Genomic DNA, 27,691 nt, shown 5'->3' on the forward strand with positions numbered 1-27,691 from the left:
TATTGGTGTTTATCTTCAGAAGCTTCCAGATTAGTAAGTGAAATCACAGGTTTATCCATCAAATGCAAATCTATAAAACCTTAGCTAGTAGAGACATTACATAATGATTTGGAATTAATCTGAGAGCGCTATCTGGTTGAAAGAAATCATCTTCCTACAGGAGTATCCTTGGTGTTCACAAGACCTCTATCTTAAAATCACATTACCAAAATACTAGAAAGTTAAGGAAAGGGATAGATTTCCTCAGAGGGAGTCCTATCTCTGGACACTACTTGCTTTTTTCTCCCAGACATGATTACCCTGTGGGAGTTGTATGAACTTTCTTTGAAGGCCACAAATTTTGCTTCAGAATGGCTCAGACTGTTCTGAGCTGCAGGTATTTTGAAAACAAAATTAAGTTTCCATACAAGGTTAAAAATATTCACTGAGCCCTCTCCCACATCAGACTGCAGGAGCTGAACGCTACTATGCTATCAATACAGTCAGTATATTTTTCAGGAACAAAATATAAACATTGAGTTAGAACACTTAATATAAGTTTGCTAAGTACTTTTGCTTCCTTTCTTGGTCATGGTTATGAGAAAGGGTTTGTTTAAATGTGGAGGAAAATGAATAGATTCCCCAGACTTCCCTCCTTTGCCAGCAAATACAGCACTCACCGTACATTGCATAACATGTGGTGAAAAGGGAAAAATTAGATTCTCTTGTTAAAATACTTGTTGTCTGTCACTAGTTTGTTTTTCTCTTTTCCTATAAATGCACACTTAGGGCCACCTCAGTTTCCACTGACTTCTGTAGGGACAAGTTTAGTCCCTAGGAATAAGGAGAAAGATCTTTGGTCTAAATTCTGTGCTCTCATGTACTGGCGTTAGTCCCAAGCAAGTTTCCTACCACTCCAACAGCAATGCTGAGGAGGACTGGGGAGATGGCAGTATTCTGTGGAACTGCCCTGGGGGTAAAAGCTCTTGATGCAGAGGTTCAGTCAACCACAGCAAATGTGCGCTATTGAGAAGAGAAGGATGCTACTCTAAGCTCATGCCTCTGCTAGGCTGCTAAAATGCCCAACTGCAGCAACGAATTAGAGAATCAGAGGCTGCAGAGCAGCCAGGCATAGTGAGTTAAATCACAACTAGTAGGTGAACACACACTTAAGTAAATAGCATGTATGTGCTGCCCCAAGCTTTCTTCTTTCAATTAAATCTTCTAGTTAGCAGGAACTAAGCCCACCACCCATCTGGAGACCGTTTGGCAGTGTGCGAGAAGTGAAGTTCTTTATTCCAGTCACTTTCCAGAAGACCGCGTTAGCATAAGAAAGTCATTACTACTTTCACTATTGGCAAAACTGCAGTGACCTAAAGGAGCCAAGGGATGTGAACAGGCAGAAACTCATCTAGGACAAGGAAATCTAAGCCACTGTTCAGGCACATTAAAAGGCTCTTTGAAGAGCAAGCCATACACTGTGCTGTGTGGGTAAGGACCTCGGCCCTAGCAGTGACAGATCAGTGCCTTTCACAAGCACATCAAAACTTGTACATCAAATAAAGCAGAAGGGCTTCTTTCCTTAATTTCTGGGATATATAACTTTCAAGAAGGAATTTTAATGCAATGTGCATATTTCATCCTACCAGATCCACAGAGATGGATTTTCTAGAGTCTGATAAAGACAACAGTAAGATGAGTCTTCATATCCCTTTTCAATGAATTTCTGTCTCGTCTCTGTGTCAAACATCTGTGAATGATCCTGCCAAAACTTTGGAAGCTGGCTAGAAACTACCAAGTGCAAGTGAAAGCATCTGTGCTCCAGATAGCACAGCTGTATGAATGATGCTGCTCGTCTGCCTGCGGAGCACACACCGTGCCAGCTGTTTGACAGGGTGAATTGGAAGGGAGATGGATGAGAGGCTCTCTGAGAGAGGCCATGGCACACTTCAAAAGCGTTTTTTCCTTTCACTTCCCTGCTTTCATACGCTGCTCATATTGCTTCAGTTATTTCACTTCTTTAATCTGATAAACATTAATAAAACAGCAAGTTCTCCTCCCAGCACTGATTTTTTTAAAATAATTTCTTTAGGCAGTGCGCTTACAGTCTGCTGCTTTGTCAGGGTCAGACAGCTCAGATTACACAGCCACCTTCCTGCATTAGCACCCAAGGATTTCTGTAGAAAGCTTCCATTCTACCTTGTCGTCAGTGAAAATCAACAAGGCCTGCAGCACAAGCAGATTTCTTGTAATGTCCTATATTGAAGGGAACATTGTTGTTGATTACACAAATGTTTTTACCTTTAGTGGCTTTCTTTAAATTGTTTCATTTCATTGTGTTGTGCTCAGCTCGCTGACTAATCTGCTTGCTGAGGAATAAAATATCGGTTATATTTTTCTCATTTTTGGAATAAAAGCAGATTAAGCTGAACCCAAATTGCCCATTTTGTCAACAAGAAAAAAGGTAAATATTAAGAAAAGTTTTGCTCATCCTTTTGAAGGCCTTTTCTTCTGTGTTTACAGCTCTTTTTATTTGAGCTTCATGAACATTCGTGTGGGCAAAGTTGGGTTGGCATGAGCAGTACGCAGCAAGAATTTCAGGCCTGTAACAGAGGTTTGCTCTCTCTGAATTAGATTCTTGATTAAATCAAACACATTTTGGCAGGCTCAGAGTTGCCTTTTAAAGGTCAAGAAATTCAGCCAGAGAGCAGAAACAACATTACACACAAAACATAAAGGCCTGGTCCGTGTTCCAAAGACCTTTCCTAAGCAGCACAGATCTGTGAGCAGAATAGACTGACATCAAAAGGACAGCGATAAACCAGAACCAGTGTGCACGGTCAGATAATGATGGCTCTCTATTGCTATCAAATCATGTTTCTAAATGCTATGAAAGAAGAGTTTTCTGAGGGAGATTTGAATAGGAGAGGATATTGTGCTTTTGCACTAGAGTGTAAGGTGTTTTCAATCACTGCTGATGGTAAGAGTGTAAATGAAAAGGAATACGGTGAAATGTGGTAAGAATATTAGAGATACCAGAAGAGAACTTTACTCTTGACCTGGAAGTTTTATAGGGCGATGGGCAATATGCAGAGGGACATTTCACTGATTCCTCCTAAAAATAGGAGGGCAAATGAAAGTTAGGCTGTCTCCACACGGTTTTTTTAAAGTAGTGGGTAAAAAATGTTTAAGCTCAACCTTAGCAGAGGGAAAGAAGCAAGACAGCAGCTACATTCCAGCCTGAAGCAGGAGAGCTGTTTGTTCTGGGAGCATCAGACTAAATCCAGCTGCGTTTTCTCTATTTGTATTTTGTGACTGACAGATTTTTAATTGAATTATACTAACACTGCAGACAGCGAAGAGCCTGCGCAGGAGGGACCTCACTGTCTGACACCTATCTGGGACTGTACAGAGCTCCAGCTGAAGCTCCAGCGCCTGCAAAGCTCTCTGCTGCATGGTCACTGTCCTCTCCTGAGATGTTCAGTGACACCTTGACTCTCAATGAGGCTGTAAACACTGTGCCTCTTCTCAATGGGGCTCTTATTTTTTGAGATGTTTACACTATTTTATTATCTTTACCTTTCCACCAAATTTGCCTGATGCTGGCTAGTGGATTGGAAGAATCCTGGAGTTAAAGGAATTGACAGATATGCAAAGACACAGATAAACACATAAACTGAAAGATGTTTCACTTTTTTTTTATTTTAACTTGTAGTGAGGGCTTCAGAAATTATTTTATATTACTATTCATGAGCATAGCTCTTCAGAAACAGCGAGAATCCTGGTGGGGGGGAGAAAAAAGAAAGAAGCTCTATTTTGGAATGAGAGAGGTTATTTCAATCTGAAGCTTCCTACTGAGATGTAAAGTGACCAAACTGTCCTAATGCTTTGAGCCACTCTGAATGAAAAAAAGCCTGAACCTTCAGGGACCACTGCTGCAAGTAAAGACTGTTAACAAATGAAAACAATAGTACTGTGCATGTTTCAGCTCTATGCTCAGTGGGCTTGTATCTGTGTTAAAATCTACATTCTACAAGTTTTTATGGCTGGAAAGCACTTGGGAGAACTTGCAGCATTCACTTTCAACTTTACTGCCTAGTTTAAGAAAAACGTAATTTCTTTATTTTCTTCCCTTGTTAGTAACCATAAGCATTACAGAATTCCAATTTCTGATCCTTTTGTTTATATATATATATATATTTGTATCCTTTTTGTTACACATTTTCCATTCTAAATAATTCATACCATAGCAAGCAATTGAATTACAAGATTACAGCAATAGCAACATTTGGTTTTCCTAGTAGTAATATTAAACTCCATGCATCAGTTAAATTGAATATTAGTCCATATAAAATTAACATCTTTCAACCTCACTAAAAATTCGAAACCATGAAGAAGACTGATCTGAGTTTTTTCCTTTTGCAAGTTTTCCTTCCATACAACTCTGTATTCTCTTATCTCCCTGAACTACTTTTAAGTAGCAAAAGAAGGTCATATTTTTATTCACACAGAGACAGAGATCAAGAAATTGAGTCAGCCACTAAGTAACTAAAGGGAATAGCTGTGATTTATCTCCTATTAACTAACAAAAAAATTTTGCCTAAGACAGAACTACTGGAAGGATTAATCAATCCACATCTGATAGACACTTAAACAGCAGATTGATAGAAGACATAAATTTATCAAAAGAACTCTTCTGGTCAATTATCAATAACACATTTGGTTTCCTTTACACTGAAAGAACATACAGTGGCAAATGTTTCCTGATTTATCCTGGGTTTTCAGGACTTTAAAGTAAGAACAGAGGAAGAGATGTGATTCGGGGGGGGGCTGTGATAGCCGTTTTCCTGTAAATACAGAATCCAATCCTGTTAATACAAATTTTATCAGCAGTGGTTCTTCCTCACAAAACCCATAAAGTCATCTGTCAAAGATAAAATAGATTTTGGCAGTTATAATCAAAATGTGTTCACTGCAAATTCAGATCATGCAGTATAAATGAAGCTGAAGTCTGTGTAAATGTATTGAGTACCGCAATTTCTGCATATGCTTTTATATGTTAATATCACGTACTGGCAGTGTTTACCATGTGCTCTAGGTAGCACAAAATTCTGACAAAAAACCAGAAAGTCCCTCTTCTATATAATTAACAAGGGAAAATAAAATGACAGATAAAGGCCATGTACCACACACACAAAATTCCTGCCTTTCAGTCCATTTTGCACCTCTGTCATGCAGTCTCATATGGAAAGGAGGAAAATAGCAGGGGATATGTACGTGTTCAGTGCAAGATGAACGGAGAAGCCAGGCCACAGCCTGCAAGCATCCAGCTGTCCTCACAGGCTGGCCCATGCTGTGTCACATTTCATTTCCTCAAGGGTGCTCTTATTATTATTATCATTAGTATTATTCGAGCCGTGAGAACACCACACGAACTTCTGTTTCCACATAACCATTTTACTTGGGAAATAAATAAAATTAAAATGAATTCAATAAGCTCAAATAAAAATTAAATGTTTTTTCTTCAGGTTTCTAAAAAGAGACCAGACTTTGCAGCCGGAAAGCAGGAATATCAGGCGCAGCCAGTAGGTCACAAGCAGCTGCAAAGAGTTTTAGGCTCATCAAGAGTCTCCTTAATATTGCTGTTCCAAACTGGAACAGTCTAGCAAAATATGTGCTTATTTCCGTATCCCTGTCCCCGTGTACCTAGCTCTTTCTGGCAGCTCTGTTCTCACACAGTTTGAGTCTCCCCTGGTCTAAAATCTACACTTGAAGGCCTTAAGAGTGGGGTGCCACAACAGCTAACATGCAGGTGCTTGCCCCCTTAATTGGATATGAGATTTTTTGCTTTTGAAGGATGAAAGCCACAGTTCACATCTTCATATTCTACCAAAATAAATTTATGCCTAAATCTTTAAAGTGAAAAATCCGAGGTAGCTGGTCACTGATGCTTGGCTGTGTCTTCTAGGAGTACTTATGTGTGGCACTGCTGGCATTTTAAATCCCAACGTATCTAACCGACTGCTTGAAGACATGAACAGAGCCACCTACATCCATACCAGTGTCCCATTCAGGCACGAACCCCCTGTTATACTCCAGAAATGCCTATTGCCAAGCTCCCTCAGAGCACCCCGATGAGCTTGGCCCCACTCATGGATGAGCCAGCTACCAGTTTTCAGGGCTGAGTGGCTGACTTTATCCTTCACCACGAGCCCACAGGCCAGCAGATCAGGCAGTCACCGGTGAGGTACGTGTTGTTTTCAGACGTTCACATTATCCATTTGGGAGCAAAGACACCAATCAGGTGTGTCACATTTGAGAACTGGGCGGTATCACCTGCAGCCCGCAACACGCTGCTGATGTAACTTTTTCTGTCTTTTCTAGGACATGGTATAAGCTGCCAGAAGTAGCTGTGTAACCCCCATGGCTATAGAAAGCACAGATAGATTGAAAAACAGCTCCCCAGTGGTTTAGAAGACTAAATGCAATACTAAAAACAAATGACTCATCTGATGCAATTTTAGCTATGACAGAAACTTTGTCTATAGCCTAAGTCAAATCACATAATCTTTCCACTTTGTTATGGCCATCTGTAGTATAGGACCAGTGACAACTATTGCTGTCCTCACTGATCTAATGGGGGGACACTGATTAATAGAAAAGCTTTTAAGACAGGCAAATGGTATTTGGGTTCCAACAAAAAATGTTTTACTTTGTCATTTGTATTGGTTTTACAGCAGCACATGAAGTACCAGCTATGCTAAATGCTGCAGAAACACATGGCCATGGACAACCCCTGCCTCAGAAACCTAACAGTGGGCAACCTGCCAGTGATGAAATGTAAGTAGCAATTTCAGAAATGGAGCACCAACTGTGAAAAGATATGTAGCCATGATAATTTGACCTGGTAGCTCTTGGATCACTCACTATTTTCCTGAGAAATACAGCTTCACTTCTTCAGGAAGGCAGGGTGGTGCTGACCCTAAGCTATTTGATGTGAGAGTCTAAAGATCCATTTCACCGATATGCTCCAATAGTTTTTTTCTTTTATTTACCAGATAGAAACCAGTTACCTAGTATCAAAAGGTTTTGAAGGCTCCAGGTCCTCAGGTCAGCCAAAGCTTAAAAAAAAAAAGAGATGAGGCAGCAGGAACAGCCGCTGTGGGGAACTATCTCTTCATCAGATTGCAGCTGATTTGGAATCAGCAATGGTTCGTTACGAATACACTCATTCGGCCTCCCTTGGCTGAACAAATGTCTACACCACAGATGTCTTGAGGGATAGGCATGAAAACTGAAGGAGAAAATGGAAGGATCCTGAGCATGCCATACCCCTCCGAAAAAAATCAAATGGGATCCAGAAATAGACACACACTCATGTACAACAAACTCTTTTCAATCTGACTGTTCTCATACATTTTGTTCTTGAGTATAATTAAAATGCCATGCAAGCCCAATATATTCATTTAGCAGTGCTGCAGTTAGCCTTAGTTACAAACTAATCTCTTACACATTTCCTTTGCTTGTTCAGAACAGTAAAGATTTTGTGGTTATACCTTTAGGTTATCTGATATGATATAACATTGATATATGTTATATATAAGTAATCAATCTATTCACTTGTTTACTGTTTAATTTTTTGTTGATCTTTCACAATCACAGATTAATGCTTTACTTAATTACCAGAATATGCCTGTACATTCCTAAAATTCCCTAAAAACAATTTTTATGCCCACTGCATAATACTTCAGTCATATATTCTGTGTGTACTTGTAGGCTCTGTATTGGACTGGGTACAAACCTCCATTCCCTGCCCCCTCCCCTTTCCATAAATTAAAAAAATATGTGAATATTTGATGACATACCCCCCCAAGCAAGACATATATTTGTGGTACAGCTTCCAGTACAAAGAAGTCCTGACTCCAGTTGTGGTCTTTAGAAAGTATAGTGAAGATTTTCATTCATAATTATTTTTCCAGAACCAGTGACGCATATAGAATACAAATGATGTTTGTTCTCGTGAGTAAATCAGATCACAGTCTTACTAAAGTATGCTTCCTCCTAATGGGTCAAAAAGAGTTAATTTATTCAGTTAAGTACAGGGCAAGCTGGGTCAAAGGAACACTTCATCTTTCAAAAATGTCTTCCACGTAGATCAATAGGAAATGTTCAACAGTTTAATTACTTTGAGCTCTGGTCAAGATCAAGTTTTCTAGTACTCTAAGTAAATAATGTCAGTGAGAGAGTATCATTTCAGATTCATAAAATGCTTTAAAACTTTGGAACTAGCCAACTTTATTACTTTTATCTATATTTGTAGCAGGACTGCATTGTGATACAAATTTTCTGGGCACCTTAGACAGTGTACAGCAGATGCTTCACAGAGTTTCCAGGGCAATGACTAAACAACAGGTTTACTCATTATGGTAAGATAGAAAACAATGAAATTAACTCCATATACACTTTTGTGAATGCTGTCTCCTGGGTTATGAAGATTTCATAGTGATAGTAACAAACAGTACTAGAAAGATTAACCAGGTCTGCGCCACTAAAATATTCATCATGTGATCTATCGAAGCAGAAATTCATATGTTCACTACTAAGATTCCAAAATATCAGGAAGTAAAATAATACCTGTTTAGCGGTATTAACCCTAAACCTCAGAAAGGTAAAATTAAAAAGAACCAAACTAAGAAAAGTGTGTCCTGAAATGCCACACGAGTTCCCAAAGACAGAGGAGAAGCAAGCATTGTTCCATTATTTAATAAGGAAATTGCAGATCATTTTGCCTGACATCAATGTCAGGAAAACTGATGGAGAGGCTGGTACAGGAAACAATCAATGTACAATTAAAGGATGATAGTACAATTAACGCCAGTCAACATAGAAAATTAGTTTTGTCAGAAAAAAAACCCCAACTTCCTATTTTCCCATGAGATTATGAATTACTTTGATAAAGGAAACTTCTGTAAGATTTCTGTAGGGCTTTGGCTCACGACTTGTCAGCATTTTGGTAAAAACCCCGGCAATATATAATATCACTGTGGTCCATACTAAATGGAGCTAACCAAACTGAACGATCTGAACAAAAATATAAAATGATTGCTAGAAAAAGCTGCAAATTACAAAAAGTTATAGAGCGATAAGTAACAGGAAGGGCAGGCCAACCAAGATCACTTAGTAAGCTCTGGACCGTATTTTAACACAGAGAAGACAAAGTTGTTCATTAAAAGAAGAAAATTGGTCCATGTCCAAGATGGAAAATGATTTTGTGAAAAGCAGTGACTCTGAAAAGAAACAAACAGTAATAGTAGACCCAAGCAGACATGCGTTCTCAGAGCATAGTGCAGGCAAAAGTTATTCTTATTATACAAGAAGGGGGATAGCTGGGAGGAGTTGTTGGTGCTATTATACCTCTCTGTGGTTTCAGAGAGATCATTACTGGGAAAATGTGCTGAAAAAAAAATCTCCAGAAAACCAAGGGCTTTACTGAGATAAATGATACTACTCATTTGTAATGATAGGGAACCTTTAGAAACTCCAATTGTTAGGTTAATATGTGAGAAGTTTAACAGAGAATTATGGTCTATGAATACAGAAATGGGAGAGTATATGGCTATTTTCTATTTTCTATTGGAAAAAACCATGACAGGCTCCATACACGCTACCGAAGACAGATAAATGCAAAGCAAAACCAGCAGAAATGTTCAGCAGCAAGGAAAACTAACTGTGAACAACATACTCAGGGACATGTTGGATTCAAATCCCTATATAAAAACAATAGTCTTTCCAAAACCTTGCATTAATGCTGAATTGCTGGTTTAGGTTCCATGACCTTTTATTAGGAAAACATGAGGAGATCATCATAAGGGTAATGTATTTCAAACTGCTGAGGATTTACTTCTTGTTTTCCCCCGCGAGAGCATTCCCCCCATGTTCTGTTCCTGGCATGCTATGTTACGCAAATACTCATGGCACAAAACATTGAGCTGTACATCCTGCTGCCCACTGTGCCAATGCTGGTCTGATCCTCAACAGATTTTGATATGTACCCTGCTCTCTTCTGCAGATACAGAATTAACTGCTACAAAGCCTTGAGTGAAGCAGCATTATGTTTATAAAACATGAAATAAAGAGTAGAATAGCATTGAGCTGCATGGTGGTGGGAAAGATGCCTTTAGATACTGGGCACTGGGGCAACTCTTTATAACTGTCAGTTGAGAATGCCAAGAGAGGCTGAAGCTGTGACTTGAATTAAATTCTGGATCCATTGACATGGGTGAAAGCTATTGCACTATTCCAGTGGAGTCAGGGTTCTCCTCCTCACACATGCTTAAGCAGCCCATACAATCCTAAACAGCGCAGTCCAAATTGCAAGGGTATGTACTTGAAAAACATCTGACTGATCTTTTATTTTATGTAGTTCATCACTCTATCCTTCTCCCAACAACCACAATTAGGAAAAAAAGCCCCTTATAATTTGACCTCATAATTATCTGTAAGTCTAAGTACAAAACCAATACTTCAATTCAAAATCACAATTACTAGTAAAAGTACTAATAAGAGCAACTATTAATTGAAAATAACTAACTGGTCAGTAGTTGCTGAAAAGCTCTTTAAAAATAAGCTATGTATCATGTAAATAAAGAAAGGGTTTGTTATGCACTTGAGAAGGGCCTGGAATGAAATCTGACCTACACAAGTTTCCTACTTACCTACTCTTTTTTAAACTCTGCCAAACTCCATGTATACATTCAAAGAAAGAACAGGTTGATCACAGCTTCAATTTTCAACATGTTGCTGAATGCAACTGGAAATGGACTATGTGGGTGCACAGTTACTGGGGATTGTAGCCCATTTGAACCAGTCGATGCATTGCGTTTGTTGTTACCCCACACAATACAACCATGGCGTAATCTCCCTCCTCAGATCAGGACTGTGTCTGTGTGTTCACTGAAGATGTGCTTCTAGCACGTAGGCACCAGAAGCTTCAGCAAATTTGCACTAAGCTTGGTGAGCCACAGAATTCAAAATAATCTTGATAAATTGGAGAAATGGATTGCAAACACAGGATGAAATTAAAAAGGTCCAAGAGCAAGAGAATACAGTTAAGCTGAAGTGAGGAGGTGCACAGGCCACACCTGACTACATGGTAAGTATTTAGAAAAAGGGAACACAGAGTACAGTCGGTCACCACAAGTCGACAATATCAGGCTGTTGCTAAGTAGGCATATCCAAGGGTGACTGTATTAGCAGGAATATAGCCTGCAAGGTACCCAAAACATCCCTTCCACTTCATTTAGTATTGATATGCATTCAACTGGATTACTTGATTCTAGCTTGGTGAGACACTGCAGGAATGGTAGAGATGATCTGGGAAACGTCCAAAGAATGATCAGAGGGCTGGAAAACATGATGTTCAAGGAAGAACTGAAAGACATGGCACTACTCAGCTTAAAGGAGAGAAAGCTGAGAAAGACAGAGAAAGACTTTGTAACAGTCTTGAGACTTCCAACAGAAAGTAGAAAAGGTTAAAATTTGAGCATACCAGTCAGCCGACATGTTAAATGCTAATATGTTAAACTCAAATTCTAAATTACATTTTTCAGGAGATAAAGTTAGACAGTATTTTCCAGACAAATATCTGTGCATTACAAACGACTCTGAGAAGCTGATCCTTTCCTGAGGTTAACAATAATTTCGCATGCTACTTTGATTGACGCAAATGCTCAATCACATTCAAATCAAAATAGGAGGAAGCTACTATTTTACATGGCTTCCTGTAGGACGTATGCAATGTTATCCCAGAGGAGAAGGCAGGTTATGCAATGAGTGAGCAGCTCTGCATAGCTATGTTTATTTGGGAAGCATTTCCAGTAATTATTTGTAAAGGACTGAGAGAATAAACTGATAAGACATTCTCATGATTTAGTATTTTCATCACTAAAGTAACAATTAGATTTAAAATTAATTTGATTTTGGTTGCTATTTCACTCTCTTTATGCAACTTAAATAATGGAAGGGAAATGGAAACTTGCTTTACTAATATTAGGATTCTTCCACTGTGTGTGTGTTTGCATGTGTGTGTAAAAGTGCTGGCTAATAAAGAAGTGGAATAGTTTCCTCTACCTTATCATATTCTAGCCTCACTGGCAATATAGCACAGCCCTGAGCTTGTTTTAGGAGCCAAAATGGACCGACTGTTTTCCAGATTTAAGGGATGGTAGAAAGACAGCCAATTCCCACTTCTTAGCAAAGCTAAATGCTGCTCCAATTCATCTAATGAGTTAGTCAGACAAATAAGTCAACTATGGTGACATTTGAAACCTTATTTTCTTCTCTTTCAAAGGGAAATTATATAGAAACAAATTACTTTCAAATAAGTTTAAATAAACCTAGAGTTCTTTGAGCATAAAATAATCACATAAATACTTCTCTGATTACATACTTCCATATTTGTTCTTACTACTTATCATGAGTTAGCAGCGTTTCTAATTTATCTGCCCTGGACATACAAAAAAACCCTCACCTTTCTTATCTCCTTACATGACAATATTTGCAAAACATACAAATGAAAGACTTCAGCTAAAAAGCTTTTACGTCACCCAGTCCTGCTATAGTATGGCCTCCTGCTGGAAAAGTATTCTGGCTTCTATACTGAGCTCTCAAGCATACTGCTTTGCCACAAGCAGCTTTTAAACTTGAACTGGACATATTTATTTGTGTATCATTACTATAAATCCTTTTCAGGTTTATAGCTACCGCACATCAGTTCTGTCATCTGAGTTCTGGAAACAAACTAGAAAGCTGGGCGTGAGCTAAGATACACGGAGCTTTTTCAGAGCACTTTGGAAGCCAAAATTATGGAAGACTTTTTCCACTTTTACCATTCACTTCTTTGTTATGCTTGGCCTGCATCCCCTCCTGTCACCTTGAAAATGAAAACAGCATGTTCATTATTATTCATGGAAATTCATCGGATACGGAGAAAGTATCCCTTTTTTCCCCCAACTGTTACATTTTTATTTCTTTTGGGAAAGACTATGCTATTCTTTGCTTGGGTAGCAATCCTTTGAACTGCTGCTTTGCCATTGAATTCACAGGAAGATAATCATTTGCATTGGCTTTACTGATTCTTATCTGCAGGCTAAATAATGGTGTGGCTGTCAAGCCGGAGCAAAGCACATGGTGCTGTTGCACTGCCGAACTTCCCGCTCCTTTCGTACACCATCGTACGTATACTGGCCCAGCCTGGGCAGCTGTCCACAGTAAAGGCAGCTTCACCCAAGGGTCCCAGTACCTTGTGATGTGAAGTACAGGGATGCTGTATGCTTCTCAGCTAGCCTAGTATTTAATATTACGTGATTACAGTGCTCAGTACAATATCTGTTCTTGACTGGGCCTTACTGGATGTTACTACAGTATAAATGCTTATTTCTATTAGTGCTACTCCTAATTACATGAAATGAGACGCTATGTATTGCAGCTGACATAATTTCATTGGCCATTACCTTGTTATTCTCCTATGAGACAGAGAGAAAATCCTATCTTACTTTTTAAATACCAGTAATTAAATTATATATTGGTATTCATCCTTTTGTAAACAAACTCTTTCTGCCTCTTTACAGAAAAGATATTTCCATGTGTTTGGTCATTCTTGGTTTTCCTGTTTAGATTACCTCTGATAATTCTGCAATTGCTTTTTGATATGGGATCAGCAGTACTATGATCAATATTCCATATGAGACCAGGGAATGTCATTTCAGATATTTATAAAATCTGCATTTTATAATTGTATGTTTTACATTCCTATTATACTTCGTAAGTGTTCTAACATAGAGTTATTTTCCAAAAGCTTTGCCTAGCTTTTATTGCCATGTCTACTGTAACCCTTGAAATGAAACGGTTAATTTAGAAACCTGTGAGTTACATGACAGGTTTATTTTCTTTTTTTCTAACATACCACACTTTACAGGTTTTGACACTAAACATTGGCTTCATTTATTGCCATGTTGTCTATTTATTACGGTAATTCTGTATTGCCCTGCTGAAAGATTTCTCTTTGCCTTCAATAGCAGCTTGACTCTTGCAGCATGTCTTAACTGGTTTATACTTTATCTTCCCATTTGCTCCTTGGTCACCATGCACATTTCTCCTGAGATTCCTTTTATAACAGAGTAATGTTCATGTAAAACTGCCCTTTCTGTGTGCCTCATATTACAACACAAACTCTTCTAGCCAAAAGACACACATGTCCAAGTGAGTGTTATACACAGATGTGACACAAAGACACAGAAGAGAAAACTTTTCCCCCAAGCTCATGGACAGGCTCTTAATCACTTTGCTGTGTAGTTCCTGCTGCTGCCCCTTCTCAGGCTGCAGAGTCCCACCTCTCTAAATCAAGCCTCAATAAGCACAGCAAAAAAATTGCTAAGGTATGCAGGGATGTCTGTCCTAAGTGAAGCATGCTGCCTTGCATACACTGAACATGGTTTAAGGGTAGCAGAAAACATTTTATATTATATTTCTCAATTGATTACAGAGGAGAATAATTTTAAAGACCCTATATATCCCTTTCCCCAAAAACATGTTGCTATTTGTTATTGATATCTTACCTTCAAAGATACTGCATGTGACGACACAGGAAACCATACATGTGCATCATACTTTGCATAAGGTCTTTTGTGAATACAAGTTATAAATTATTATAAATGTTTGCATATGTATATCTGAGAATGGAACTACAATACATGAAAGTGATGCTCAGCATTAACCAAAATTTCAATGCTAGCTGTCTAATATTAGAGAAAGTAAGAGCTGTGAGTCTGGAGCATCTTCAAAGCTAGGCTGTGCTTATCAAATGTCTAAAATGGATCTAAAAGCCTCTCCGTGGGCATTAAGGATTGAAAAGCCAGGGCTTTAGTACTTATATCCAGGCTGAGGTCTATCAAAGATCATATATTGACACCCAACAGTGAAATACTCTAAAGTGATGTCTGATTTACCACTTTTTCGAAGCAGGCTGAAACAGGCCATACCTTGAAAAGAAAATTAACCGTGAAGTGGGGGCGGGGGAGAAAAAAATCCCTTTGCCAGTCTCCGGGAGAACAATTTACTTTTTCATAATTTTTCTTTTTTTCCCCAGCCCCGTGGGGACTGCCTGGGCCAAGCGCTCCGGGTCAGCCTAGTCGCAGAAGAGCCGCCAGCCCCGGGCCGCGCACACAAACGCCTCCCTCTGCCTCCCTCCCGCCTGCCCTCCCTTGCCGCCGCGCTGGGCATCGCCGGGGACGGGGACGGGGGTTCCCGCCGGTGCCCCGCGGCGGGGCCGGGCGGGGCGCGGCGGGGCGGGGCAGGGGTGCGGCAGCCCCCCGCGGCGCTGCGGGGCGGTGGCGGAGGTGGAGCCGGTTGCCCGCTGCGGGACGGGCGGCCGGGCCGGAGATGCGCTGAGGTACCGCCGGCGCGGCGCTGGGGCCGGACACCGGGCCTCCTGCCGCCCGCACACCTGGGAGAGGGGCGAGAGCAGGGGGTGGGAGCCGGCCCCCCGCCGGGACGAGGGCATCGGCGGCAGGAGGGCCGGGAGGGGGGAAACCAACGGCAGCCGCGGCAGGAGGAGGCAGAGCGGCGGCGGGAGCGGCGGCGCGGAGCATGGAGCGCAGCTGCCCCCCCCCGCTGGAGCAGGAAGCGGTGGAAGCGTGGCTGGACGATCACGGCGACTTTACCCGCTCTTACTTTGTTAGGAAAGCTACAAGGTAAGACCGGAGCGGCGGCGGATAGAGGCAAATCCTTTCTTCCCAGCTCTTCCATTTCCCTTTGCTGTCTCCAAAGAAAATAAAAGGAAAAAAAAAAAGCGATCCCCGCCCCCCGCCGCCCTCACGCTCGAAAGAGCAAAAACTGAAAGCAACAAGCAGCAGCTCCGTTCGGCTGCCACCGGACTGCACATGCAGGCGCTTCTCCGCGGAGCGCCGGGGGTTTTCGCCTTCTTCCCCCGGGCCGCTGCCGCTTGGCTGCGGGGACGCGCCCGCCCGGCAACGGGAGCCGAGCGCTCGCAGACCCATGAAGCTGTCCCAGCCTCAGAGCGCCCTGCCCGGGGCTTTTATTTATTTATTTGTGTTCTCCTTGGTTTAAAACAGACACAGTCAACTTTTCGTGAGTAGCAAGTAATATATTTTTTCCCTGCCCTGCGAACTAGATAGAAATATGTCGAAGCCTCAGATAACATCTAATCTCTTCGGGAGGACGGGTTATGTCATTACTTAGTAATCTCGAAACAAAGCGCTGCTCTTGAAGACCTCAGTCGCCCTGTGGGCTTGTCATCTTTTTGACATCTCGGCGCTAACCGGACGGAGAGGGCTATGGGTTAAGTGCCAAGGGAGCTGACGAGCCGGGAGCGGCCGCTAAAGCCGTACGTGATGCATTTGAGAGCAGAGCTCCGCCCGAGGAGGGGGGCGCGGGGGTCTGTCCGGTGGGGCGCAGATGCCGAGGGGAGCGGGCTCCTGCAGCTGGGGACGCCGTGCTGCACCTCGGGGCAGGGGAAAGGCAGCAAGCAGGGGATCGCTGCCCTCGGAGGCGCGGGCGGGGGCAGAAAGCCCGGCGGCGGGCGGGGACGGCCGTACAGCGCAGGGGTTCCGCAGAGAGCAGCCCCTGCGGGAGGGGGACAGCTTCCCCTGGAAGGGGGGCAGCCTCCTCGGGAGGGGGACACCCCCCGCCGCAGGGGGCAGCCTCCCCGGCAGGGGGCAGCGCGGGGCCGGCAGAGCTGGCGAGCGCCCCGCGCCGCTGGTCGGGGGCGGCTTCTCCGCGCTCGGCTGGCTTTGGTGTTGGTTCTTGCAAAGAATCTCATGTAAAGACCTGAAGAGCTCGTCTGGGCTTTTTTTTTCCCCTTGGCTTGACATGCTGCCTTTTGGAGATAAGACGAGGTATTTGCTCACCGTTGTCACACTTCAGCAGCGGGACTTCAAGTTGAAATGGAGTAAATTCGGCTATTTTTAGAAGTGGAGTCAGGTTTCCATTTTGAATATTTTCCGATAAACAAAGCAGTGGGGATGCAGAGCACAGGCGATCTGCAACTCCCACGATATATCTTAGTGGAGAGCTCGGGTTAGTAAGTCCTGTGGTTTGTTCTTCGGACACGCCATCTCCGCGGGCTCGCTTCTCTCCTCTCCACACTCTCCTGTTCCTGAGCCGCTTGCACCATCTGCTCACTGCTGCTGATTTACTTCTTTCCCAAGTCACTTAGCAGGGATGGATGCATTCTGAATGAGGTTTTGCTGCTGCTCCTCTCTGCATGGGATGGGGCGGTAAGAAGAGAAATCCCCATTAATAATTGACTCGCAGCAAGCTAGAAAGCTTCAGGGGTCACCTGCTTTCTTGTGACCATCTGTCATGCAGTCCTCTTTCTTCTGCTGCTTCTTTCTTAGGCTCATTTAAAGAAAATTAATAAAAATGCCTTTAAAAATGTCTTTTAAATGTTGATTTTTTTTTTTTAAAAAGGCTGTGCATAGGTGTAGGATGCATAGATGGAGGTAGTTAACCTTGATATTCTCCAGAACACTAGTGCATGGTACGTAACTGAAGGGTAGCTTGTTTGCCCAGGAAATAGGGTGTTAGCGGCTTTGAGAAGTAGGATTTTATTAGTTCAGCCTGTCACACTTCCTTTGGAAACTGGAAGTAGTATTGAACAAATAGGAATGCTAATCAATAGTAACCGTTTTCCCCATGGAGAGGTTTGGTTAGTCGTGCATTTTTGGTGTTTTTTTTAATGCTGAGACACAGTTTTGTGTTTGTGCGGATCTGAAATAGGCAGTAGTTCACAAAATACAATTCAGTCATGTCTCTATGATGGCGATGCCTCTGCATTTAGAGAGGGTTTTGCAGAAAAACTGTTGACTTTGAATTCTTGCTTGGCAACAATTCTGTGTTGTTTTTGAAGTGATGGAAACATTGCATTTGTCTCAAAACTCTTCTCTGCTGTCTTGCATGGAATGTTGGTGGGGAATTTTTGTCCTTACTGTATAAATAGAAAACTATAACTATATAATAAGGAATACTTCTTTTATATGTAAGCTTGTATTTTAAAAGACAAATGACAAGTTACTTGACTGTATGTTGGTTCAAATTTTAGTCACTAAAATGACATCCTGTAAAGCTGAGCAGCTTCAAAGAACTGATGTACTTCGTCAAAAGATTTAATGTTCTACATGGTAGTGTTATTTAGAGCTTGAAAAGAGAAAAACCCTAAAATGTAATGCCATGCTTTGCTTTAGTCGAATCTTTGTACAACAGCAATACATTGAACAAAGATGATGCTGTCAATGTTTTGTTACTTAGCATTATATTTACTTTGTCAAGTAAAGCAGCGTTCCTTGAACTACTTGCAACTCTTTTCTAATCTTAATTTACTGCTTCTCATTTTTTGTTTTGCTTCATAATATGCCAAAGTTCTCACAGATCCTAAAAGCAACAGACCAAGAAGTTTAGTTAATTTGGTATCTTGCAGAGCACAGAGGCATATTCTACTTCACATTGCGAGGCATAATTGCTAATGGATAAAGCTAGTTTCTGTATCTGTTTCTCAAATATTTATACACAGGAATAAGAAAAGATCACGAGCTCAACCATTTATTACAGATGAATACAAGCTCTTTCCACTGACAGTAATGAGCTTTGAATGAGAACCTAATTTAGCACTTTTATGATAGGTATTAAAAATTTTATTTTTTTTCCTCTGGAATTAATTAATTCCCATAGTGGTTTATAAAGTAGTTCTTTCGGTAATTCCCACAAAAAATGTTTAAGTAATACTTACAAAATAAAGGCTTTGGGTGGTCTTATGCCTGCAGATTTGTTTTGTTGTTTCTTTTTAAAGTATGGGAGTCTCATCATCTCATATAGTCATTGAATAGTTACTTCTTGTTCCATTTTGCATAGGTCAGTTTGATATTAGTATCTGTTTTCATGGTTTAAATAAAAACTATATTTTCTGGCAAGGTGGCACTTTAAAAGAAAACATTTCTTTTTATTCACAGTTAGTTTGTATTAAGTATTGTTCATAACATGACTACCGTTAGAGTCGCTAGGCTCCCCAATCCATACTCTGGATTCTTGGGGAGAAGGGCTGTAGGTCATCTACTTAACAATTTTGCACCGGCTTTCCTCTTCTCCCCTAAAATGTGTTGTAGAAGATAAGTATATACAAATGGCTTACACCTTGTATTTTGATCCTGCAATGCCTTGAGGCTGATAGCGCCTACAGGCAGGCCACATTACTGCCTTCCTCAATCTCTGATGGCTAGATGGACTGACATATCCTGCGACAAAGCTATGGTGATTGACGTTCACCTGTACAGCGCAAGGGTGCAATCCTGCAAGCATGTAATCCAGGTGAATAGCTTTGAATTGCTCCCTGCTTTGACTATGTGAATAAACTGTGATCCCATGAGTAGGAAGCTACAGAATCAGTTATTTGTGACTTTATTTTGTAGCAAGGAGACAAGTGGTATACGGATGTAATATAAATAGCTATTCTCCATGAAGTGTTGTTACAGTATGATCAAAGTGCAGAACAAGAAAAGGGAAGCGTGAAAGAGATGAATTTGGTTCACTTAGTGATACAGTGTGCTGGTTGACAAACCTTCTGGCTGGAGAGTTTGTTACTGCACACTTATAGGTTCACGAGTTTCTACATGCCTAGCTCCTACTAAATTTAAGCTTTTTATTTTATTCCTTTTTTTCAGGTCCTCTTGGTATTTTTCCCCTTTCACAGTTTTAGAATTGCCTATCATATTCTGGCTTCGCAGAAAGCAGAAACATTTTGAAGTAAAATGATTCTTCTTTTAGATTGTGTCTTATCTTTACCCATACTGTTTTTAAAGGCTCTTTGTAGCTGCTGCTATGAATACAATTGTTCTAACTAGATGTTAAAAAGTTATAATCTGCAGCCTTTTTTGTCACAAAATTGTACTGCATTTATGGCTGAATTCGCTACCCTTTCTGTCTTCCTGAAGTTTTATCTTTTTATGTTCCTTTAAAAAATAAAATCCATGCATTGTCATGTTCAAACATCATACTTATTTTAACCCCCTATGGAATACTTCTGTATTTCTGACTTCCTGTTTGTCGCTACTCTTAAAAATATGGGAGTGATTCCATCTTAATGCTCTTTGCGATCAGAAGCAGCAGACTGCCAAAACAGCCCAAGTAAAAATTCTCTCGGTTAGAGGCAACTGCATTGTTCCAGGCAGTTTTTCTCTGGTTTCCTAAATGTATGGCATGATAGAAACAAATTATTAACTCAAGTCTTATATGCCTTTCACTGGAAATAAGATTATTTTGTTATAAATACATCTTGGCTTATTAGCAGGGTTGGGAAATATTTACAAATGAATTAAGGTGGGGTTGTATTTGGAAAAATAAATGTCCTTAACAGCATGGTACTTCATAGCGCTTCACTGAGGATTCCAGAAGTGGCGTTTACTGGGAAACTGTACTTTGCTGGAATTCAGAGATTGCACAACTTGAATATATCAATTACATTTATTAGTTTGAAAAAACTCAAGTACTGTTGTTTGGGGTTTTTTCCTTCTTGATGGCTGGTGGACAATCAGTTTGTAATGTGCTGCCTGCAGTACTAAATTAGGGCATTTGCCTTCTAATCAATGTGTCCAGAGGGCTTTTAAAAATGTCTTTCACTTTGAGCCCGCTATTTGATGTTCAATCACATAAATATTATATGTCATATGCCTTATGTTGTTGTTTTGCTTGCTAATATATGTGTGCTTAATTTTTTCTAATTGAAAGGAAAGTGTATGAAAATTCAGATTTTCAAAGATAGAGCTACGGAAGATTTTCTGCACTGAAATGTGCTTCGCCCTGTGTTTTTTCTTAAACACATATTACTGACATACAAAAAAAAAAAAATCCTAAAAATACATAGGTATGAGCCATATTCATCCCTGACATGACCTTGGTAAGTAGGCAGTGGGTTTTAAATTTCTATGATTGAAGGATACCTAACAGTTTTCCAGTGGAGGCACAGAATCCTGTGCAAATTGTTTGAATATGCTGAAAGGGGACTTGCTTTTCCAAGTTACCTGATGCGAAGCATTTACAAGAGGACTGCAGACCCACTGATTCTTTGGACCATGGCTTGAAAACCACAGGAAGTAGTGGTGTTAATGCAAGGATCAGAATATTTTCTCCCACTTACTTGGTTTTATTAGACAGAGCTTTTCTGAGAATGAAGTACAGAGCTTGGAAAGTTTTCTTGTTGGTCTAATGATCTCCGTAGTTGTCCCACTTATAAATAATGTATCCATATCCTTATGCCTTTCTTCATAACTGCAAAGGATTAAGATCATCCCAAAATATTTTAAACTCCTGATTCAAAAAGCATTCAGGAAGGTAAGGAATGTTACCCACATTCATGAAGTTGTAAATGTGATTAAGTATTTTTGGCATTTATTCTTGGAAATAAAGCTAGGTGTGTGCCGGAGTATTTTGGAAACTATGTCTAAACCAGCAATTACCATAGACTGAAGAAACTGTCATTTGAGAAACGATAAGAAATCACTTACTAGCAACTTGCATTTTTAATTCCCCAAAAGCCATAATGTAAACTACTATACAGAATCTTTGGCGTGATGATAAACTGGTCAGCAGATAGTACTGAGCAGCTACAAGAAGAATGTGCTATTACTGCATACTGGTTGCCGTAGGTAATAATGACACAAACGGGCGTGCACAATCCATTAATTAAAATACAACTGGTAAACCTTAGAGGACAGGTAGAAAACAAGATGGGGTGAACTACTTTAACCGTTAACATCTCTTTTTGCCTTCTTTTGTTTCACGGTAACTGTATTATCATATTACAGTACTTTTGATAATGCCAATAGGCATTTGAAATCTCATTTCCATTTTTTTTTGCTCTTACTTTAGAGAACAGGGTCAAATTTCTGGCAGATGAATAGTGGAGCTGAGGCATACATTGCCTCTGTGGGAGACAAGAAAGTTAGATTCTTTTATTTCTTAATTGTAGAAGTTCATGGAAGTTTTCTGTTGGGCATCTGTTGAAGAATCATCATGTGAGGAGGAAATTCATGTCTTTGTACAGGATTAGGACAAAGACTATATATTTAAAGTAAAAATACCAGTCAGTCTAATTTTGACGCTGAAGTGAGACTTCCATGGTGTGCAGACATTGTGCTAGCTCCCTGCACAAGGATAAAATTCATGATACATCACCTATGATGTCTTCAGATCAAATAAAATACATCATAGCCTATGTTCATGCTTGTTTGAATACTAGATTAAAGCTGAATTGTGTGGGAATATATGACTCAGATCAAGAATTACAAATAAAGCAATTTTAGACAATGCATTCTTGACTTGAACTAATATGCTACCATCTATTTTCATTTTCATCATTAAAGAGGAAGCATTTTGCTTTTGTCATGAATAAATATAATTAATAAAACCACAGAATACAAGTCTTTCTCTTCCTTACTGTCAAAGAAACATACATAAATTTACAAGGAATGCTTTCTCTTTTATATGATTTACTTGAAGAAAAGAAAAAAAAGGGCATTAAATACAAAAGGAGGTATTTATGAGGTGCCAGAAAAGAAGCCCTACTCAAATGGCCCTTGTGAATAACTCAATGGTTGTAATTTCACATTAGGTCTGGCACTGAAAATATACCCACAAAATATATTTGCTTAGTAAAAGATATGTATTTTCCCATTTATTTGTGCATTATGGCGAACTCACCCCAGCACAGAGAGCCATCCCAAAGCCTCTGCACCACTTAAGTCCTACTTAACCCCTATTTTAGGAATTTAAGTGGAACTGAAGTGGTGCCTAAGGCTTAGGAGGTCTCCAGGCAGGTGTGAACTTAACTTTTAATCTGTCTTTGACCAAAGTCACTGGCATTGTCCTATTGCTTTCCACAACAAAATCATTAGGTGCGTAGTTATTTTTAATTTTTTTGAGCTTGGAACAAGAAGTAAACATTTGGAGGAGAAATAAAGATCATGTCTTAGAATGTGATCTTCAGTCCCTGAGGATTCATTCTGTCTTTCTTTATAGTGTGAATAGAAAGTCCCTTCTATGGAGGAAAGCTTTCTTGTGAAAAGTTAAGCTTGCAGTTTTGTTGTTAAAGAAAAACTTGGAAATAGCCAAGAATAGCCTGTTAGTGTTAGTCCTCCATTTTGAATGCTTTTGCTTCAAATAATAAGGCAACCTCTGCCTCCTATTTTAAAAAATAATATGAGCATTCAGACAAGATTGACATTATTTCATAATTCTAAAAAGTTGTTATTTCACTCTTCCACAAGCATGGTTTGAATCAAGAATTAGAGTTCTTAATTTAGATCTGTATTCAAACAGAAGTCAGTCAGGCTACTTAACATGTTTAAAGTTAAATGTATGCTTATATATTTGACTGAGTTGTGCCAAAAAATTGGCACCAACTTTAAGTCATACTTAGTCTTCAAAAACTGTTTGTCTACCACGGTTAGAAATAGCATCTCTACTAACTATAACTGGAAAGAGTTTAAGGAAAAACAACTATTGTATTTGTCAATCTACTTTTTTAGTTAGTTTAAAACTTTTAGTCAGTTTACTGTTTCCATCTAATGAGGATAAATACAGTTTACTTAAACCTTTCCATGGCCAGAAAGGAGACAAAACCACTTAGAACATGATTGTGAAACAGGAAGCACTGGAAAAAAAATGGGAAGGCAAATATAATATCCAAGCGACTTTGACTTTCAAACTCATTTGTTAAAACTGAATAGTTTTCAAGTTGTTGCTAATATGTCTACATTATGTCATGACGCAGGAAAGAAATTTGAAGACATGTAGTGTTTTTTTTAAAGGAAAGCAATTGAGAAAATAGTTGCGAAGCTTGGCTTGAAATATTGTTGATTTCAATAGCAGGATCAGGCCATAGGAATTCAGATACTTGAAAGCTGGCATTCTCTAGTAGGCAAGTTTGGATTGAATCCCTCTCCTGAAGTGTGTTATCAGTAACTGCTGGTCTGAATGAAAAATTAGTATAACAGTCCACACAACTACTGAAACATTACACATTGTGTAGATGAAAGATTTACGAGCAATGGAGAAAATGGGGAATTATTTCTTGTTTCACTGAAAGCGACTCATAACTCAGTACTTCTATGGTACAGGAATTATTATGCATTCTGTGCGTACGATAAGGAAGATGCAGTATACTATCACTGTTGCATCTTGGTATTACTTTTGTGCTGGTTTTGCACATTTTGTCCAAAGTCACCAAATTCTTGCTGAATGGCCACACTGGTGTGGTCTTACATATGTAGCACGGTAAATGCGTGAGCAAAACAATTATAATCTGGCTGTTACTCTTTAAACATCTCCAACCTTCACTGGGTTTTGGGGTTGGGGCTTTTTTGAGAAGTATGCTGTGTATTTTGTAGATAATCATAATGAAGCAAAGATGGATACAATAAAATATTTAATATTCCCAGTGTATGAATAGAATTGTAATTAGTACCAGGTCAGCATGGTTTGATACCTGCGGTACAGGAAATAAAGCAAGGTTCTCTTCAGGTCTTACACCCGAGGTTGTCTTCAGGTCTGCTTGTGCCCTTCTGCATGACCTGGCTCAAGCCATGTCGCTTCCTTGTGCCTGTGTTTTCTCACCCAGTGATTTCTATTTGTGTTGCCTATTCATATTGAAAACTTCTTGCTTTAGAGACAGGTCAACTTTCTGTACGGTGTTTAACAAATCAGGGCCAAAGAGTCTTAATTCCTCTGAAGTTTCTGAGTTCTCAAGTAATGCAGATAATGTGTACTTGTATACAAGTGATTATAGAGGGGAGGATCACACAATCATTTTTTTTCTTCACATGTTTTACCTGCCATTGTATTTTTATCCCCTTCTCATCCCTATCTCTTCAAAATTCCTCTCCAGTTTTGTCATCTGCTAATGAGGTCACCAGCCAAATTCAGCAGTCACTATTGTCATGCTCCTTTGAAATTGTGTTTTCTAGAGGAAAGACTGGATTTGGCTGACAGAAGTGACTAAAAAATGGTTACATATTCAACTATTCCTGTTTATGAACTCTGGGATAAATTACAGCTTTCTTGAGTGGAGGCTCATACTGCAGTAAAGGATCGTAGTGCAGTAAAGGATGCATGCTGCTCCTGAGGAATGGATGCTGATGCCTGTAACTCCTCAGCATGCAGTCATTGCTATGCTGGAATGGAGACATTGCATTGGTTTTAACTATCTGCGTAGATCACTATGCATCAGTATCTGCTCCTGTTTAATACACTGCTGCAACCTCTAAACTTACTTCTACAGCAAAGGTCTTGTCCTTACAATCAGCTCTTGACAATGCCAATGCTTACTGAAGACTATACATATGAATAGAGTAGTCACAAGAGGTTGTTTCTTCCTATAGTCCTTTCAAAATGACGTCTTAATCATACATAGCACTTGTCACTAATTTCCAGTAACCTCGCTTGTAGTTCAGTCTGTGTCTGGTATTGCATATCTGTTGAGCTAATTCTGTGCTGAGAAAGTAGTTGTGTTAGTAATAATACTCTTCTTGTCATGCACTGTTAATTAGGATTGAGCGTCAACAAGCAAACGCATGTCAAGACTTTGATAGATTTTAAATAGAGTTAGAATACGTCAGTTAATGTGCAATGCTAGTTCTTCTACCCGTGTGCATAGCTGTGTGAGTAAAAGGAGCTAAATAGTTTCCTTGTTAGAAGAGGCATTCAGTAAAGGTCAGTGAACACTGTTCTTATTCCAGCTGAATTTGAACGGCTTTCCTGTTGCCCAAATAAAAATGCCTAAATGGTTTGAAGTTGAAAACCATGCTTTAAACAGTATAGCGAAGGATTTGTTGTTGTTGTTAACATACAGAGCTTTCTGAGAATCGCACACTATGTTGGCAAGTTATTGGACCATCTTCTAAGAGACATTAAAGGGGACAGGAATATGTTACTCATAATTACACAGCTCCACATATAGTTCTGTTCAATGTCAAAGTGCTTCATAACTAGTGCAGATACCTAACAAGTTTCTTATTAAAGAAATGTAATTACTTTCATGTGAAAGATTTTACAGTTATGTTTCACATCACTCAATAACCTCCACAAGATAGAGAAATGAATGCTTATTTTACATAGCAAAAAGGCAAGAAGGTACAAACTAAATTATCTCATGGCCACAGTTTGAGAACTGGTATTAGAATTCAGAATACATTGTTCTTACTGATTACTATTACTACACCATTAAGGCCAGGAGACATCATTCCACAGCACTCCAGAATAAATAAAATGTCAGGTTTCAACTGATAAACCAAATTTCTGCTTTAGCTTTTGCTTTGTCTACAAAGGGTACCTGATTCTTTCTCTGCCTTGTATCTTACGTCAACTCATCCGTGTATGTAAATTCAGTGTAAAACAGAGCTAGGTGAAATGATAGCATTTTATATTCTCCTCTCCTCGTGTGTAAATAAGCAGTGAATCAGATTGCTCTACAAATTGCTGTCACTCAGCAATAGTACAGGTTCATGTCTGTGTGTTTTCAAGCATGCCTAGACCAAGTACACGGCTTCCTATTCTTAACCACTTGCTAGTTTAGGAACACTCTCCAGCTGATACTAAGTTACTACAGTTACTTTTAATTCTTATTTTACATTAATGCCAGTCCTCAATGTTCAAAAATCAAGTCAGCAAACACAATTATGAAACTGGTCAAGTAACAAGCCTTCTTTTAAAACTATTGATTATTCTCTATCTACTTTCTTGTGTCTGAGGCGTTAAATGCACCCAAGTCACATTTTCAGGTTCTTTTCTGCAGCCTTAGTGCTAGATGCTAAGTTTTGTTTAGAAAAAAATAAAATTTCCAGGCAATTTCTTTTCTTGAGGAGATTAGAGTAAAACAAAAAGAACCCACATATAACATAATACATATGATGACAAGAGTTATCAGCACTGATTTTAGAGGTTGTACTGTGTTTACTTGCAAATTTTCTGCATTTTCAGCTTTTTATTTTTCTTAAGGATACTTTTGGTCATTTTCACCACAAATTTTTATTCTGTTTTCTCATTCAGTTTAATTCCAAATGTTATCAAATGCTAGCTTCTTATTTTGACTCTCATTGAAACAGCTTCTGCTAATGTGATATTGCCCTATGCAAATTGTATTATGCATTTCAGTAATACAAGGTCACGACTCCCGCATTTAATATTTATCCTGTTTAAGTGTTATAAAGTAATCTTGTTAAAGTCAAACTTCTAATAATAGATTAATTGTTCTTTATGCTTCTTCACTGCAAGAAACATTTGGATGAGGTAACTCCATAAAAAATACGTATCACTGCTGTAATAAAGAAGGATCATTGGTAGTTTTTATTAATATACATAAAAACCAGAGTTTACTTCCTTTAAAAATAAGTAACTAAGCAAGGAACCAAAACTCTTTCAGAATAACAATGGAATTTCATTGTGTTCTCTGGCACCACGTTTCCAGTAATTGGACTAGTTTTAGATTGCTGGGAAATTTACAAGAGATGTTGATTGAGGTATATTATTGCTACGGCAAGCACTGTTCCAGGAGCTTCATGGAAAATATAAAAACATGGAATGAAATCCTAGCTCTGTGGAACTCAGAGACAAAACTCCCACCCCCTTAATTGTGTCCAACTTTTCATTCAGT

The 27,691-nt window shown here is 39.5% G+C and overlaps 1 protein-coding gene and 1 long non-coding RNA gene across 10 annotated transcripts in view; one reads left to right on the plus strand and one right to left on the minus strand.

Annotated features, from left to right (window-relative positions):
* PDE5A (phosphodiesterase 5A) overlaps window positions 1-27,691 on the plus strand; it is a 136,087-nt gene that overhangs the window by 56,237 nt on the left and 52,159 nt on the right. For 2 of the 9 annotated variants that reach the window (XM_054823403.1, XM_054823404.1), the window contains exon 1: window positions 15,375-15,728. In XM_054823403.1, the coding sequence (XP_054679378.1) occupies window positions 15,625-15,728 (104 nt within the window). In that variant the 5' untranslated portion in view covers window positions 15,375-15,624. Of the gene's footprint in view, window positions 1-6,716; window positions 6,820-15,374; window positions 15,729-16,343; window positions 17,274-19,175; window positions 19,357-27,691 lie in introns of those variants that run through there. The other 7 variants (XM_054823400.1, XM_054823402.1, XM_054823405.1 and 4 more) reach the window with 6 other exon arrangements.
* Window positions 17,280-27,691, minus strand: part of LOC129205620 (uncharacterized) — a 65,806-nt gene continuing 55,394 nt past the window's right edge. The window contains exon 5 of the long non-coding RNA XR_008576804.1: window positions 17,280-17,983. This is a non-coding gene — a long non-coding RNA (uncharacterized LOC129205620). The remainder of the gene's footprint in view (window positions 17,984-27,691) is intronic.

The sequence above is a fragment of the Grus americana genome, chromosome 4 (genome assembly GCF_028858705.1).
Source record: "Grus americana isolate bGruAme1 chromosome 4, bGruAme1.mat, whole genome shotgun sequence".
Lineage (NCBI taxonomy): Eukaryota > Metazoa > Chordata > Aves > Gruiformes > Gruidae > Grus > Grus americana.